This window comes from Euleptes europaea, chromosome 11 (genome assembly GCF_029931775.1).
Source record: "Euleptes europaea isolate rEulEur1 chromosome 11, rEulEur1.hap1, whole genome shotgun sequence".
In the NCBI taxonomy this organism is placed as follows: domain Eukaryota; kingdom Metazoa; phylum Chordata; class Lepidosauria; order Squamata; family Sphaerodactylidae; genus Euleptes; species Euleptes europaea.
Window position 1 is genome coordinate 62520868 of NC_079322.1, and position 18920 is coordinate 62539787.

The 18920-nt window shown below is 44.1% G+C and overlaps 1 protein-coding gene across 1 annotated transcript in view; it reads right to left on the bottom strand.

Moving 5' to 3' along the window:
- The window catches only part of NRP1 (neuropilin 1), a 175720-nt gene that overhangs the window by 50583 nt on the left and 106217 nt on the right, over nt 1–18920 (bottom strand). The window contains exons 7-9 of the mRNA XM_056857120.1: nt 15577–15732; nt 12045–12189; nt 6765–7096 (exon numbers count right to left, since the gene is read on the bottom strand). Of these exons, the coding sequence (XP_056713098.1) occupies nt 6765–7096; nt 12045–12189; nt 15577–15732 (633 nt within the window). The remainder of the gene's footprint in view (nt 1–6764; nt 7097–12044; nt 12190–15576; nt 15733–18920) is intronic.

Consider the following 18920-nt stretch of genomic DNA (forward strand, 5'->3'; position numbering starts at 1 on the left):
ATAAACGTTGCAGCTGCCAGGTACTAAGCGCTTTAAGATGAGCACAGCATACACCAAAGAGAAATACATTCCTCCTAAATAATCCAGACTTTGACAAAGCAGAGGAGGCCCCATGAAAGGAGGAATGCAAATCCCTTCCTCCCCCAGCCGCGTTTCTCTCTTGTATGCACTGCGATGGGAGGCTACAGAAAATGGCCAACAGTTGCTCTCTTGGTGTTGGTGTGTGTTACTCGTTGCTCTTTCAAAGTTTCTGTATAGTACCACCGGCACTTTCCAGTTTTTGGAATGGGTGGAAATAAGTATAAGATTTAGTACTAAGACCCTGGCTTGCTTAAGGTAGGGCCCCAAAGTAGGGCTCCAACTCCAGGTTGGGAAATGCCTGGAGATCTTTGGAGTGGCAGCTGTAGGGTTGCCAGGTCCCTCTTTGCCACCGGCGGGAGGTTTTTGGGGTGGAGCCTGAGAAGTGTGGGGTTTGGGGAGGGGAGGGACTTCAATGACATAGAGTCCAGTTGCCAAAGCAGCCATTTTCTCCAGGGGAACTGATCTCTATCGGCTGGAGATCAGTTATAATAGCAGGAGATCTCCAGCCACTACAGGGTTGCCAGGTCCCTCTTTGCAATCGGCAGGAGGTTTTTGGGGTGGAGCCTGAGGAGGGTGGGGTTTGGGGAGGGAGGTACTTCAATGCCATAGAGTCCAATTGCCAGAGCAGCCATTTCCTCCAGGTGAACTGATCTCTATCAGCTGGAGATCAGTTGTAATAGTGGGGGATCTCCAGCTATTACCTGGAGGTTGGCAACCCTACCCTTCCTTCACTGTTCTGACCTGGTTGGCCCAGGGTAGCCATTGTGAGATCTCCCAAGCTAAGCAGGGTTGGCCCTGGTTAGTACTTGGATAGGAGACCACCAAGGAAGTCCAGGGTTGCTACATAGAGGCAGGCAATGGCAAACTACCGTTGAACCTTTCTTGCCTTGAAAACCCAATGTGGTCGCCATAGGTCTACTGCGACTTGACGACACTTTCCACCACCACCACTTCCTCCGCCCTCTTCTGGTGCAATTCTTCCTCTCCCTTCCCAATGTTAACCGTAGTTTTGCCCTACACAAACCATGGTTCATGCAAAAACAGGATGCCACGTAACCTTGCAAAGCTCTTTCAACCCTTAGCTTCAGTCTCTGGTTTGTATAGGGAAAATGGGAAAGTGGAAAAAGTTAAATTGCAGTTGAGGGGGACAATAGAAGCAGATTAAGAGGGCACAGCAGAAGCAAAGTCATTAACCCTTACCACAAAGCAGAATCAGGAATATAAATATTAGAGTTTCATAGGCTAAGAAAATAGCATCATTTGGAATACAGGAAGCATTCAGTAAATACATCTCATTAAAGAGGATTGAGAAGGCATGGCTATTTGGATCCAATTAATCTGTAGTTATTAGGATTTATTTTATATTTATGTGTTGTTTGAAAGCTCATAAAAGCCTCCTCCGGCATAACAGAGACTAGGAAATGAAATGCTATTTATAGTGTAGGCATAGGCACACGTTACTATGGAATCCAGGCTTTCCCATAATTATAGTTTAAATAGCAATATATAATAATGGAAACTTTTCTGTAAAAGGTTTCGGTACAATATAGTGACGTGCAGGCATAGAATTCAATAGACATTTAATGGTCCCTTGAATCCTAATTATACTGAATCATTGTCTTGTGTCATCTGCACAGTCTAGACCTATCTGTGCTTTAATTATGACTGTGCATTCAAATACCCCAGTCATTTAAGAACAGGCTGAGTGGAGGAAAGATAGCATCATTTTCTGTACTACTAGGTTTACTTGGTTGTACGTAGAAAGAGAAACTGGAAAGTACTTGAAATGAAAAAATGAAAAAAGAAAGCGAGTTTTTGCAAGACTCCAAAAGGATTCGTGAGATTTCAGAAAGCAGTTCGGGAGAACAAGAACTAGTAGGGTTTCCAGGTCCCTCTTAGCTACTGGTGGAGGTTTGGGGCGGAGCCTGAGGAGGGCGGAGTTTGGGGAGGGGAGGGACTTCGATGCCATAGAGTTCAATTGCCAAAGCGGCCATTTTCTCCAGGTGAGCTGATCTCTATCAGCTGGAGATCAGTTGAATTAGCAGGAGATCTCCTGCTACTACCTGGCAGTTGGCAACCCTAAGAACAAGGCTAGAGGAGACGTTTTTAGCAAGAGAGGTAAAGTATCGGAAGAAGAAAGAGGAAAGTAATGACAGATGAGTGGAGAGGTCAGGAAGGGGCATAGCAAGAGAAATAAGGTCCATGAGGTAGACAGGTCCACGGAGGGCAGTTAGTGCAAAGCCCGCTATACATAAATGGATTCTTACAATGATTAGGGAGTAGGTTTGTTGTTTTAGGCCCAAAGGTCATTCGAGGGTCCAATCCAAAGCTGACTAAAGACAAATGGCTTGTATCAGCTGATTTCAGTGGTCTTTGGGTCAGGACCTCTGTGTTCAAGAGAGAGGGAAACGGGATAGAATGGTACGAATAGGAAGGATTGAAAATTGAGGTGGACCATACGGGAAGAAAACCAAACTAATTCGCCTGAAGATTGGAGCCACAAGGGACAGTATTTCAAACTATTTAAGACTGAAGTCTACGATGGCAGCTCACTCTTTTTTCTCTTACTTCAGGGGGAGTTCCTTTGGCAGAAGTATGTTTTGGGTCAAACACAATATGCTGAAATGTTAAGGAGTCCTAGGGGAACCTCCATTTACACTTAAGGTGCAGGCCTTGAAGTGTTATGTCAGTGTTTCTAATCCCATAGTCCACATGAACACATGAAGCTGCCTTATACTGAATCAGACTCCCATCAAAGTCCGTATTGTCTACTCAGACTGGCAGTGGCTCTCCAGGGTCTCAGGCAGGGGTCTTTCACATCCTCCTTGCCTAGTCCCTTTAACTGGAGATGCCAGGGATTGAACCTGGGACCTTCTGCATGCCAAGGAGATGCTGTACCACTGAGCTATGCCCCTTCCCCAGATCACTGGACTGATGAGAACACCTTGGTCAACTACCGGACAGTGTGGGATATAAACTTTTAAATACATAAGCTGGCTTTCTTGTTCACCGTGTGGGGGATGTCCCAGTGGGGGAAAGTGGCAATATCATTTAAGCGCAAGTGAGAGCACTGTGCAAGTGGCCAGGGTTTCCAAATTCTCTGCAAAGCAGCTCTTCCTCTCCAAGAGCCAAGATGCTTTTGAAAGCAAACAACATGTTGCAATTTAAGAGGTGCTATAGAGATCTAGCCCTGATCTGAATAGCCCAGGCTAGCCCAATCTCGTCAGATCTCTGAAGCTAAGCAGGGTCAGCCCTGGTTAGTATTTGGATGGGAGACCACCACGGAATATCAAGGATGCTAAGATGCAAACCACCTCTATTAGTCTCTTGCCTTGAAAACCCCATAAGGGGTCACCCTAAATTGGCTGCGACTTGATGGCACTTTACACACACACACACACAGATCTCATGTGGTTAGAGTGTAAGATCAAAACTGGGGATACCCATATCCCCACCCACTGGCCGTGAGGCTCCGTGGGTGACCTTGAGGCCATCACCATTCCTAAATCCAATCTCTCTCAAAGGGTTGTTTTATGGATAAACCACGCATGCGTCTTTAAGCTCCTTGGAGGAAGGGAAGAATAAAAGCATAATCGTTAGAAAGGAAGTTCCATTTTGTGCACCTTGGTGCCCTTATACATGCAGGAAGCTTTTCTGCAGACCTTGGTCTTGATTGTGTGCTGCGGCACATGATTGGGCTCCTGGGAAGCCACAGCTTGCTATTCATATATTATGGTACCAGGGCTGGCCTGAAAGCCAAGAAGCAACCCAAGCGGTTGATTGGAGTAGCGGCATTTATTATAATGGCTGCAGCACATCAAGAGAGTTTGGCCCCAGCGTCCTCGTTGAGATTGGTCAGCTTGTGCCGTGGGGCTGCTGGGGGCTGCAAAACATCTTAGGTTGTCCCCATATAATTTTGGTCCTTCCCTTCAGACAAAGGAGAGATTAAACTGTGTTTAATTTCTAGAAACAGAATGGCTTTTAATTTAGGCTTTCCATCAATGGGGTTACTATTGCGTACAGCCCAGCTTGATTAACGTTATTAAAATGCCAAGGTCCTGTTTTAAAATCCGGCAGACTTCTAAATCCTAGGAATTGATCAAATTCCTTTATAATACATTTCTCCCTCCCGTATGAGAAACATTATTAAAAGTGTTGAATATTTTAGTAGGATTACGCATGTCATACAACATCCAGGGTTCCCCCCCTCATTTTTTTAAAAAAAGTGCTAATCTCTGAAGCTTATTTTTTGTTAGCAGTAAAAATTCTGAGTGGACTTAATATGTTTGCCAGCATTGGTTTTCGTCAAGCCTGCTAGTTTTGACAGTGGCGGCAACTGCCTTGAATTTAATACCAGAAGGCTAAGCAGCATAAGGTATGCCACATCAAAAGCATATGGTGTGCTCTGTCCCCCCACCCTTCCCCCTGGTATGAAAGAATATGTGAAAACTTTATATATGTATTTAAAATACCAAGTAGTTAGATCTCATTGTTGATTCATACACTCATCACACTTTATGGCGAGTCCTTTGGTGGGTGCATCAAGGTCATTATAAAAACAGATGCACTGTTACATAAATTCCCAAGACTAATGATGAAGAAATAGTTGTTTTAGAAGAACTGCAGTGCATCAAAGATTTTGCCTAATGTTTATCATTGGTTTTTTCAAGGAAAGGTGTTATTACCTCTATCAATTTTAAAAACAACAACAAGAAATTTTCAGAGCTGAAGGCTGAAGGATCCTGGGCCTTGTAAAGACCAACTGACAATATGTGGGGGTGTCACAATGGCTGTGGGCAAAGGAAAGGGTGTTCTCTAGGGTTCCAAGGTCCCCCCGGCCTCTGGTGGGGGATGAAGGGCAGGGTTGCCAGATCCAGGTTGGGAAACTTCTGGAGGTTTGGGGATGGAGCCTGGAGAGGACAGGGACCTCACTGGGGTACAGTGCCATAAAGTCCACCCTCCAAAGCATCCATTTTCTCCAGGGGAACTAATCTCTGTAGCCTGGAGATGAGCTGTAATTCTGGGGGATCCCCAGGTCCTTCCTGGAGGCTGGCATCTCTAGTGTTCTCCTTAGGACGGAAGTATACATTATATGTAGAAAAGAGGGAGACCAATGCAATGGCTATTTATCTCTCTCCCTTTGTGCCTCCTCAGTACCCCCATCTTGCTTCTTTATTCACCATTTGAAAGTGACATAGCAAAATTATCATGTGCTGATGATGTCATCATATGGTGATGACTTTATTGGAGCAAATGCTGCTTTCCAGGCTTTGGTGAGTTCTAATGTTTGATGCTGACAGGCAAGCACTTCCTCTGCCCAGAGGATTCTTTCAGGATTGCCCATTTACACCATATAATCCAACACATGTTTACTTTAGGCTACAGGACAATGGAGCAAGGCAGAAGATGCAAGAAACATGCACCATAAATGAACATAAGAACATAAGAGCTCTGCTGAATTGGACCAGTAGTCCAGCTAGTCCAGCAACCTGCCTCAGTGGCCAACCAGTTCCTCTGGAGGTCCAATAACAGCATACAGGCCAAGGCCTTCCCCTGATGTTGCCTCCTGGCACTGGGATTCAGAGGCTTACTGCCTCTGAATATGGAGGTTCCCTTTATTCACCATGCCTAGTAGCCACCGATAGACCTCTCCTCAATGAATCTGTCTAAATGCACTGATGTGACAATCTCATGAAGCAGTGGGGCACTGCTGTACTGTTGATGTTCAAACAACTTATGATAATATGTATTAATTTATATTTACCTCCCCAGTGTTCACAAGCTCAGGTAAGAGAAACCTGGAAAGAAGATGAAACTTGTATACTCCACTTAGTACAAAGATACCCCACTGCCACGTTGATTGTGGGCAGGGACCTAAACGCCAGAATGGGACATAATGATGACATTCTGTCCAACAAATATGGAATTTGTCTAGCTGAGGGTGAGAAAGATCAGCACAATGATGACAAAACTCATTCGATCTAGTGGCACGTTTTGCTGGAGCATGCTTAGCACAAACAGCATACAAATTAGATCTAGCACTGATGTGACTATGATATCCTGCAACACAGCATCCCAGTTGGAGGAACGCATGCAAGAGGAGTGCAGGGCATGGTTGGGGCGAGAAAGGTAGCTCTAGATTGCTTGAAGCAGACTTCTCATGCTTTTCTACAGCCCCCAGAAGAAAATAATTCTACCCTTGATTGATAAAATGAAATCTAGCCAAGAATCCTTTGTATGCCAGTTTTTATTGAATGATTCCATTCCTGAAGTCACTTTAAAGGTGGCAGAATTTCTGATGGAAGTTGTCCAAACTAGGACCAAAGTTTAAACTGTATTTAAACTGAAAATGAATGGACAGAGATTTTTGTGCACTGCTAATGTTATGTTTCTGGGTATATGCCAATAAAGGTTGATTGGATTGGATTGGATCATGCTTTTCTAGGATCTGTGCGATTCCTGTTCCTTCCTGAGTTAAATGGGAGTCCGGCCATTCTCCATTAGAGAACGAATACAGGGCGCCGGAAAGACATGACAAAGCCTTTTTTTTAAAAAATAAAATGCATATTTATCTACTGGCAAGTACGTTCTCCCTAGATAGTACATAACATGATAAGAAGCCTTCAAGTTAAGCCTTCTGCTCAAGGCAATAATACCATCACCCTTTGAAATCACAGTCTCACCTTGACCTTCTTTTTGCTTGCATCCACAATAAATTTCCAGTCTGATCCATTGTAGCTGTATCCAATTTTGAATTTCCTCATGAAGACCTTGTTTTCTCTGTGCTTGCCTCCTTGGACGATTATGCCCCGCACTATCTTCTCCTCACCAAGGTCTATTTGGAGCCATTCCTTTGTGTATGAGTGAGTAGTTGGAGGCAGTGCCCAGCCTAGACGGCTTGTGATAAGGCGAGCGTTTTCTGGGATCCAGTTTCGATCAACCTCACTCGATGCTGTAATCTGAGAGTCCGTGATGAGACCAGATACCATCCCCAGCATGCCAAAGCAAGGATAATCTAATGCATAATGATAACAACAACAACAACAACAAATGTTTTTTCTGGGCTACTTTTAGGTAGTCACAGCACTTCATGTGCATTAATTAGTAATCTTTAAACTATCCTTGTAAAACAGGGCAGTATTAATCAGCTGGATCAAAGCGTAAACCATTCCTCCCCTCTGTGAACAGAATACTTCAATGAATGGAGAAGAAGCCTTCTATAGGAGAAGGATGTTTTCCACAAATGGAAAAGTACCTGTCGGCTCAATATCATGGTTTAGATCAACACATTCCCTTATGTTACAGATAAAAGCAAAGGGAAAGACGTACAGGATCTGAAATCGAGAATTCACCACTCATTTTTATTGCTGCATTAAATTATCTACCCATGAAGTCCCACGGTCATTACCCAAACACAGCTTTCTTATATATGAATGCTGTATCTATTGTATAGGATGTTCTTCCTGGGCCTAGAAGGCGGGTTATCCTGTTTCACTCTAGAGGAGATGCTGGATGGTCTTTAGAATTTCGCCAGCTCTCAAATGCAACCAAATGCAACTTCATTCTTAATTTGACGCTCTGATAGATCTTCTTTTTGCTTCCTTTAAAAAAATACAAGTTAAAGAACTGATGGAAGGTATCCTTTTCCCTAATGGAAATCTCCTTTCAATCACTGAGGAGGTCTTCCGGGAGAACCAGAAAAACCCACGCAAACCATTAATTTCGAGAGATCATGTTCTGAACAAAAACAACAAGTTCTGAATGCTTTAAATGCATGGATCTAGATAGGAATGCCCTGACCTGGATGGCCCAGGCTAGCCTGATCTCGTCAGATCTCAGAAGCTAAGCAGGGTCAGCCCTGGTTAGTATTTGGATGGAGACCACCAAGGAATACCAGGGTTGCTGTGCAGAGGAAGGCACTGGCAAACCACCTCTGTTAGTCTCTTGCCTTGACAACCCCATAAGGGGTCGCCTTAAGTTGGCTGTGACTTAACGACACTTTACACACACACAGATAGATATAGACATATCTTATCATTTCAGATAAATTCTAATTCTTTGAGAATCATAGAAAGAAGAACAGGAATATGTGTTCGCTGCAGTTTTCAGATGTGGATTCATCAATCTTCTTAATTAAACAGAGGTTGTTTAGATGACATTTGATTTTAGCTAAGACACAATTAGCTCCGCGAACAAATCCTCCTCTAATTATTCGGTGTGCCTGAAAATCTACATAACACCTTCCCCTGCTTCTAAAATTCCTTCTTTGTAGGATGGGGGAGGGGAATCGATTGTTAATAGTTCATCCTCCTCCTGTCGAGTGCCACGTGTGGCACACACAAAGAGATTGTACTAACCTGCTGTCAGATTCACTAATGGGCAGTAAATTAGAAAATGCACAGGAATCTGCATTAAGATCTTCCTTTCCACTGGTGTGGCTGGGAAAGTCTTTAGAGGTGGGAAAAACTGTAATGCATTGCTAGCCAGAAACCTCTAATAAGGGCTCATGGTCTTTTCTGTACTTTGCATGTCATCTCTGTGGTCCTGATGTGAAACTTGGTAGCTCATATAAATAAAGATATAATTCTTCTCCAGGAGAGACCAGGCAAAGTGGAGGCAACAGCCTTGATTTGTTCACCTGCTGTTCATTGCTGTTTCTCTCTGCACTGATGGCCAGATACCCAGATGTCTGGGTGGAGATAAGATCATTCACTGACTGATTTACTTTGCATATAGAGTAGACTAGATCTGATTAATCTTTCAGTTTGGACTAGATAGATACACTTGCCATTACTGTGCTAGCATTTGCTTTTCATCCTTTGCAGGAATTGGCAGGTGTCTTCACTGTACACATTGGTTGCGTTCAGATGTCACATCACCTGACTATTTATAAACCCATGGTCTGAATAAACTCCTGGGCTTTGTGTGCTCTCCGCCAGCGGTTTGTTGGGGGGGGGGGCACTAGCCGAGATTCTGCACTGTTTATATCCAGCGGGCTCACTGTGGTTTGTCCCAGCTGTGTTTTGTTGTGACATCTGGGTGAAGCTATCCCCATTTTTTTAAAAAATAGTACTGTCTCTCACATCTTCCTGAAGAGAAGTACAGAGCAGTAGAAAAGCTTGGTGTGCCAGCTGCATTTACAGTGAGGGAAAAAAGTATTTGATCCCCTGCTAAATTTGCCCGTTTGCCCTCCGACGAAGAAATGACCAGTCCATAATTTTAATGGTAGGTTTATTGTAGCTGTGAGAGACAGAATAACAACAGGAAAACCTCCAGAAACCCAGAAGACAAAAGTCAGAGATTGATGTGCATTATAATGAGTGAAATAAGTATTTGATCCCTATCAACCAGCCAGATTAGGGTTAGGGTTAGGGTGGGGGTTAGGGTTCTGCTGTCGACAGAAGCAATCAATCCATCAGATTCCAAACTAGCCACCATGACCAAGACCAAAGAGCTCTCCAAGGATGTCAGGGGCAAGATTGTAGACCTGCACAAGGCTGGACTGGGCTACAAGACTATTGCCAAGCAGCTTGGTGAGAAGGTGACAACCCTAACCCTAACCCTGTCAACCTCCCTCGGTCTGGGGCTCCATGCAAGATCTCATCTCTTGGAGTTGCAGTGATCATGAGAACGGTGATGAAGCATCCCAGAACTACACGGGGGGAACTTGTCAATGATCTCAGGGCATCTGGGACCATAGTCACCATGAAAACAGTTGGTAACACACTACGCCGTGAAGGTCTGAGATCTTGCAGAGCCCGCAAGGTCCCCTTGCTCAAGACAGCACATGTACAGGCCCGTCTGCAGTTTGCCAATGCACATCTGAATGACCCAGAGGAGAACTGGGTAAAAGTGTTGTGGTCAGATGAGACCAAAATCGAGCTCTTTGGCATCAACTCAACTCGCAGTGTTTGGAGGAGGAGGAGGAATGCTGCCTACGACCCCAAGAACACCATCCCCACCGTCAAACATGGAGGGGGACATATTATGCTTTGGGGGTGTTTTTCTGCTAAGGGGACAGGACACCTTCACCACTTCGAAGGGACGATGGACGGGACCATGTATCATCAAATCTTGGGTAAGAACCGCCTTCCCTCAGCCAGGGCATTGAAAATGGGTTGAGGATGGGTATTCCAGCATGACAATGACCCAAAACATACGGCCAAGGCAACAAAGGAGTGGCTCAAGAAGAAGCAAATTAAGGTCCTGGAGTGGCCTAGCCAGTCTCCAGACCTTAATCCCATCAAAAATCTGTGGAGGGAACTGAAGGTTCGAGTAGCTACACATCAGCCTTGAAATCTTACTGACTTGGAGAGGATCTGCAAAGAGGAGTGGGACAAAATACCTCCTGAGATGTGTGCAAACCTGGTGGCCACCTACAAGAAATGTCTGACCTCTGTAATTGCCAACAAGGGTTCTGCCACCAAGTACTAAGTCATCTTTTGCAAAGGGATCAAATACTTATTTCACTCATTATAATGCACATCAATCTCTGACTTTTGTCTTCTGGGTTTCTGGGAGTTTTCCTGTTGTTATTCTGTCTCTCACAGCTACAGTAAACCTACCATTAAAATTATGGACTGGTCATTTCTTCGTCGGAGGGCAAACGGGCAAATTCAGCAGGGGATCAAATACTTTCCCCCTTCACTGTAGGTGTTGGTACTTTCTTTGGGCTCTCTTTCCTTTTGCCTTCTCTCCTCAGTGTGGTGAGAGCCAGCGTGGTGAAGTGGTTAAGAGCGGTGGTTTGGAGCGGTGGAATCTGATCAGGAGAACCGGGTATGATTCCCCACTCTTCCACGTAAGCGGCGGAGGCGAATCTGGTGAACTGGGTTGGTTTCGCGACTCCTACACATGAAGCCAGCTGGGTGACCTTGGGCTAGTCACAGTTCTCTTAGAGCTATCTCAGTCCTACCTACTTCACAGTCTGTTGGTGGAAGGGGAAGGGAAGGTGATTGTAAGCCAGTTTGATTCTTCCTTAAATGGTAGAGAAGGTTGGCATAGAGAAACTAACTCCTCCTCCTCCTCCTTCTTCTTCTCCTTCTTCTTCTTTCCAAACAGGAATGTGCTCTGGAGACTTGAGGCTCTTTCAAGGGAACATTTAAAAGGCAGAGAAATGGCAAGGAGCGGGGAAGGGAATACAAAAGATCTATTTCATTTAACAGTTTAAAGGAATTCAGTAAAACAGATAGGGGAGGGCAGGCAATCCTCAGCCATAAGCAAGGGGGAGGGGACTTGGCTCACTCTTTTTTCTTTTTCTTTTTTGCCACCGCTCCATTTCCCTTTCATTTATTCCAACTGATCCATAGTGAATAGGCTATACACCCAGTGAAGCTCTGCCAGCAGCCTGTCAATGCAAGGGAGTTTGGGATGGCATCTGGAGATTCTGCCTAGAGGCAGGAAAGGAGAAAAGTAACCGAGTAGCTAGGATTTATGAAGAAACTTGTAATCTGCTGTGTACATCTGGTAGACTAATCAGGATTTGTGCAACCAACTGTGGCGTCAACAAACCACAGTTCATCGCTAAGTTTGAATTCATCCATTGAATTCATCCATATGATAAAAGAATGCCATGAGCAGCTGAGCTATGGGAGTTCATTTATCCCCAGCAGGTCAATAATATGGGTCATACCCCTGGGGAATAATAATTGTTGAACATAGTTACAGGAAAGGCAGATAGGTTGAATGGCACATATTGCTATCAGCCATGCTTTTAACGTTTTCTGTAGTCCTACGGATAGCTAGAATGGTACAACTGCCTGATTTCATGGTGTTTATTATGGATTGCTTATGTCAGCTGTAGAATGATAACGCGATTTCCTGGCAGTGTTTGTGTTTTCTAGACTGGGCGGAATATGGATCAATTAATGATCATTCTCCTATTCTCTGACTTTTGTCTTCTCTTCTGCAAATGTTTGTAATGTAGAATAGGGATTTATAACAACAACAGTGCATTTAGTCCATACCTGTAATTTTACAGCCGTATACTTCAAATCTGAGTGATATCCCAGTTTCCCAGTTTACAGGTTTGATTCTAACAAAGCGCGTCAGAACTGGCCTGGGAAAAGTTCCGTAAGCAACGTCGGTGGGGTTAGTGTTCCCTGTAAACACCTATAGAAGGAGAGAAAGCAATCATGTTTATTTTAAACACAGTTTAATTTTTGCATTATTTATTTTAAAAAAGTAATTACTAATAATAAATTAACCCACACTCTAGGGAGCCTGGATGGGAAATGAATAAAGAAAGCTCATAATCTGCCATTGAGTTCCTGTGACTGTTAGCTGTGGACTAGAAGAAGAGTTTGCTTTTATATGCCGACTTTCTCTACCACTTAAGGAAGAATCAAGCCAGATTACAATCACCTTCCCTCCCCCTCCCCACAACAGACACCCTGTGAGGTAGGTGGGGCTGAGAGAGCTCTAACAGAGCTGTAACTTGTCCAAGGTCACCCAGGTGGCTTCGTGTGCAGGAGTGGGGAAACAAATCCAGTTCACCAGATTAGTGTCTGCCGCCCATGTGGAGGAGTAGGGAATCAAACCCGGTTCTCTAGATCAGAGTCCACCACTCCAAACCACCACTCTTAACCATTGTACCATGCTGACTACCCAGAGTAAGGGCATAACTAAAGGGATTCTGGAGATCTGTGATCAGATCTGGAGAAATCTTAATATTATTTAAAAGTAGCTGTGGGTGGGGCATTTGGATTGGTGCTATGGTGCTATATTGGGGGTGGGATTCACCCTATGCCTTTCACATTGAAAGTCAGAGTGGTGTAGTGGTTAAGAGCAGCATACTCCAATCTGGTGAACTGGGTTCGATTCCCCACTCCTCCACATGAAGCCTGCTGGGTGACCTTGGGCTAGTCACAGTTCTCTCAGAACTCTCTCAGCCCCACCTACCTCACAAAATACCTATTGTGGGGGGGAGTATGTGATTGTAAGCCGCTTTGAGACTCCCAGCACTTTGGTCATATTTCCAGTCTCTTATTGAGTAAAAAACCTTTACTCAATCCAAAGGGAGAAGGCCAGAGCTGGTCAAATTCAGTACTTCTTGGGAAGTTAATGAGGAGAAGGAGAATATTTTGTCTTTCAGTGCAAGAAATCTGCGTTTTAGTATTTTTGAATGCCTTACTGCTAATTTTAGAAATTTTTACTTTTTACTTGTATGTGCCATGTAAATTCTGATTTCTTTTTATAATACGTTTATTTTAAAACTTCATTTTTAAACTTCTTGATTACAATATTGTGCTTTTGGGAGCATTCAGTCAACTTACACATGTGACACTTTGGCCATTCTCAGGGTAAACCCCGATAATACAGGGGTTCTTTCACCCTTTTATAAGAGAATTAAACGGGGGTTTGAGAGGCTGTCCGTTTGAATAGTGACAGGTTATGGGTGCCTGTTTGTGAATGTTGTTCCATAGTTAGGGCATTGTGACAGAACAAGTCTTTCCTTATCAGCCACCTCTTAATTTGCCAAGGTGGGAACTCATGGAGAAGAGCACAACTGACAATCTTCGTACATAGACAGTTTTGTTTGAGAGAAGGTGGTCCTTCAGACATTCCAGATACCATTATCTTATAGATAACTCCACTTTGCAGAATCGTTTAAATAACATGAAAACCTTTTTTACCGACTTGCATTTGACACCATTAGGTATTCATTCTGTTCGTCTCCGCTTGTTGCTCGATGCTGTCATCGAGCCAGACAAACAAAGCCAAGCAAAGATACGATGCATCTGTTTTGGCCATCTGAGAAACCTCTACCATAAGAGAGTTAAATTCTCCAGTGTCTGAATTCAAGGAAGGTGACTAACTTCCTATTCCTTTATTAAACAATGCAAAGCTCCAATTTCCTGTTCTTAGGCATTTCTCCTTTTATGGGCACTGGTTTCTTACACCTTTCCTCCATCTTTCCTGTTTGCCCTTACTCAGAGTATTTTTAGCAAGGGAAGCTGGCGATGTCAATGAAAAAGCTCAGCTATCTAACAAATGCCCTTGTGCCCTCATCTTCTCGGTGCAATTGAAACTGCTATTCCCTTACTCTTCAGGAGATAAGAAATATCGAGCACCAAATATTCTCCATTTTGCATCTCATATGTCTGAACTATTTTTGGCAACACGGTATTGCTGAGAATCAAGCTTCCCTTTTTCACAGGAAGGAAGTAGCCATGGAAGATCAGCAGAAATGACTGGTAAACATGGGCTAAGTTTACGACATCTGTTTAGCTTATTAATATTAATTACATTGGACAGCTAGACCAAGGCCAGTAATAAAGCATGGCTTTCTTTCAAGAAGAGAAGACAAACAGGATGAAAGAGGATGTTATCTGCATGCATGATAAGGGGACCACCGCAGAAGCACAATTGTTCCTTTGCTTTAAGACTTTTAGAAATAATCTAAGCACAAAAGGCAATGGATATTTTGGGCTTTTCCTAGTGACTGTTTCTGACTCTCATGATATTTACATTAAATTGGGCCCATCTGATTAAATGGTAAAATGCTGGCTTTCTTTCTTCAGTGTATTCACTTTACTAAATGTGGGGCAAAAAGGTGTTACAACTTTCAGAATAACTGAACTCAATTATAGCTCTATGGCAGGTAGGGTTGCCAACCTCCAGGAACTGCTAAAGAAAAGACAGCACGTAGCTCTGTATGCAAATGTATCAAAACAGTGTATTACAATAAAGTGAAGACAATAGTGAAGTGCAAACAGAAACTTAACCACAACTAAACATTAATTTTATATACACACAATATTGGTAACTCTTCTTAGTGAGTCCAAACAAAGACTTTTAAAGGTTACACATAAGAAGGTCTTAAAAAATGTCTGAAAAGACTGAGTTGCGTCTTGGCGCTTTCAAAAGGAAAAAAATCCCGGGTTTTTTGATAAGATGTTTGATGTTATAGATGAGATGGAAACGCCTTCCGGAATTTGTAAACGTTTTTCGCAGGGTTCCACTTCTTCAGCCTGTAATAATGAAGTTCATAGGCGCCGCAAGTTGGGCTGCTTCTTTTCCTTCCAAGGAACTAGCTGGAGATCTCCTGCTATTACAACTGATCTCCAGCTGATAGAGATCAATTCACCTGTAGAAAATGGCTGCTTTGGCAATTGGACTCTATGGCATTGAAGTCCCGCCACTCCCCAAACCCAGTCCTTCTCAGGCTCTGACCCCAAAACCGCCAATGGCGAAGAGGGACCTGACAACCCTAAAGGCAGGGGTTTTGAACTCAATTGTTACGAGGGACAGATATGACATAAATGTCACTTGGTTGGGCAAGGCCATGCCTCACCAGCCCAGATTGAGAGTGGGTGTGGGTGACTGCCTCGGCTGGCTCATGGGCCGGATAAGAGCTCTCAAGGGGCTGGATCCGGCCCACGGGCCTTATGCTTAACACCCTTGCTCTAAGGTCTAAATGGCTGGATCTAGAGTATCCGGCTGCTTTTTGAGAAATTCATGAAAAGTTCCACATAGAAGTATTATGAAGAGCCTTACCAAAGGTTTATTTCCATCTTTAAGTGAAATCCAATCTTCTCCATTGGAGCTGATATCAACACGGTACGTTTTCACATAGTACCTTTTCTTAGTTTCTTTCGAGATGGCTCCCTGGGTTCCAATGGCAGAAACAAAGCGGAGAAGGCCCAAGTCCACCTGTAAGAAGAGAGGGACATGCAGAGGAGGGGAAAATTCAGTATTGTTTCTAATATTCCAACAATCTCCCACCATGTGCGGTGGAGCCATTCAAACAAGGAGAACAGCTGCTATATGCATGCAAAGCCCCACAGGAAACATTTGTATGTGAGAAAAAAATGGGCAAAGCCATTCATCTACCTTGTATGTGCAAATTGTCAAAGAGGTTCTGCTGCATGTGGAAAATCAGCATGACATTAGTTTTGCTTCCACATCAGCTAGGCGGGTGTATGCAGACTACTCAGGTGGTCTATACTTTTAATTTTCCGGTGTGTAGATATCAGCTTCCATACCCAGATGCAAATAATTATCCACCTTTGGTCTGTGTGCCTGATATCGCCACACTGGCTGGGATCCAAAGGTCTACATCAGCAGTTCCCAAACTGTGCTGCACAGAGCACTTGGTGCTCCGCGAAACATTTCCCAGTGCTCTGGGAAGAGATTCGAAAGAAAAATACTACTGTCATTCGGTTTAGTATATAGGTGCTAGGTGCAAATTAGTGCTCCATGACAAATTTCTCTCCTGAAAAGTGCTCCATGACTCAAAAAGTTTGGGAACTGCTGGTCTACATCTAGTGTTCTTCACATACATGGGAGCGTAAACTCTCCCTTCTGAAAAGCTGCCTGTCCCAAAGGGAAAGGGTGCTCAAACACAGAATCTTATGAGATGTGTGGTACTGCTCCTGGATGAAAAGAATGGAAAACTATGTTCCCTGTATGAGCACACAAGAGCACTTTGCACACATGGGCCTCTTTGAACCCTTCTTCACATGGAAGTACTTTCTGGTGAATAAGCCTCTCTAGACTGGTAGTATGTATGTATAAAAAAGCATATTTTTTAAAAAAGTCAATTAAGAGAAAAATCCATGAGAAATAGTTCCTGTATCATTATTGCAAAATCAATCATGCTTTTTCATTTTATGTCTGATATGAAAGTACGTGAACACATTTACTTGACCAGTCAAGAGGAAAATACACCGAAGTTGCTGAATTTCTAAAATAACTTTGTAATGAAAAACAAAATGTTTGCTTTCCTCTTAAAAGGGTGGTTTTTTTTAAAAAAATACCCAGTGCATGTTCCTGATGAAGTTCTCAATACCAGACTTATCTCCAAGCATTGCCCAGTCCCTTGGTAGGGTGCATTAACAATGCTTGCGTTGAATCTCCCCTGCACGACACAGTTTTAAATTGTTTTGAAACTTGCAGGATGCAGATTGCGTGTCTCTAGTGTCCCACAAGCATCCTTTTTCCTGGAAGTATGTCATACACCCGAAAGCAAGACTGGGGTGGAGTGGGTGGGCGGATGGGTTAAATCAACAGACTCTTGCATTCTCTTAGGAAAAAAATGGAGGAAGCCCCATTGAAGGCAGAGAGGCTGCTATTTAGATCTAGCCTGACAAATATACAAGTCGCTTGTAAACTGGAAGCCTTGAGACACAACAATAGCACCTCTGTGTAAGGAAGGGAAGGGGGGAAACGGTGCTAACTTTTGATGCCTCTTTGTTTAGCTTCTTAAGGCTAGTAAAACCTGTGCCTGCATTTAAACTCCTTTCACCAAACTCCATCCACTGTGTGGGCGAAATTACACACTGAAGCTTTTAACAAGTTGGGTCCAGGGTCCCTGGTCCCAGCGCAGGTTCCCTGCAGCCACACAGCAGCTGCGGAGAATGGCTTTTAAAAAATATAAAAGGGAGCTCAGACAGGCTCCAAACACTGCTGCGAGGGGTGGAGGGCTCCTACCTCCCCCCTCCATCCATTTCCCATGCAGAAACAGCACTGGGAGCTATCTGCACTTGGTGAAGGTATTTCCGCATTTTTACTGCTCCTTGTCAGGCATCAGAAATGGAGAAATAACTTCCCTGAGCTGTTTCTGCATGGGAAAATAGCTTTGGGGAGGAAGGCACAAGTCCCCCCCCCCATGTGGTGTTGTTCCAAGCCTTTCTCCTTTATTTTCTCCTTTTTTTATTCCTCCTGATTTCTCTATTTTCTCCTGAGTTCTCCTTTATTTTGTTAAAGACATTCTGGGCAGCTGCTGTGTCACTGTGGGGAATCTGGGCTAAAAGCCCGAATGTGTAGTTTGGCCTTGTATCCGAACCAAAGTCACAGAGAGTTGGTAGGGTTTGCAGCTGCCACTGTTGGTAGGGTGGCCAACCTCCAGGTAGTAGCTGGAGATCTCCTGCTATTACAACTGATCTCCAGCCGACAGAGATCAGTTCCCCTGGAGAAAATGGCTGCTTTGGCAATTGGGCTCTATGGCATTGAAGTCCCTCCCCTCCACAAACCCTACCCTAAAAACCTCCAGCCGGGGGCAAGGAGGGACTGGAAACTCTAACGGTTGGGCAGCTTTGAATTAGTTGCCCTTGTATGGGGGACGGGCGGGATGTATGGTGCACAGAGAGATAACCAATTACTAGCTTTTCAGCTGATTTCCTGCCATTCAGGAAAAAGATCCCACATCCTTTCCCATGGAAGTAAATTCTGCATCCAAAAGGAAGAGTAGGGTCAGTTTGGGAGGGGGGAATTTGAGCACACAGATGACAAGAAAAGAAAGGCTTAATCAGCCCCTCTCCCTGCCCCTCCCCTTTGGGTCTGTTTTTCATTTTTTAAGAAACCCAAAGGGCTAAGTGAAACCATTTTTGCAGGGCTGTTTCCCTTGTGGTCACCCCGCTGACTGCTTTGGGGCTTCCTTTTGACCATGCATGCCTTTCCCGACTGTCAGAGAAGAAGAAGAAGAGTTGGTTTTTATATGCCGACTTTCTCTACCACTTAAGGGAGACCCACAACAGACACCCTGTGAGGTAGGTGGGGCTGAGAGAGCTCGAACAGAGCTGTAACTTGTCCAAGGTCGCCCAGCTGGCTTCATGTGCAGGACTAAGGAAACAAATCCGGTTCACCAGATTAGCCTCCGCTGCTCATGTGGAGGAGTGGGGAATCAAACCCGGTTCTCCAGATCAGAGTCCACCGCCCCAAACCACCGCTCTTAACCACTACACCACGCTGGTGGCTTTGTGCTCCCCATGCATTTTACCCGTCTTTTCCGGATGCTGGTTTAGCCAAAATCTGTAAAACCTGGGCAAAACGTGGAGAAATGCGTGGGGAGCACAAGGCGACCTCTGATGGTTGGGAAAGGCATGCATTATAAATAGGAA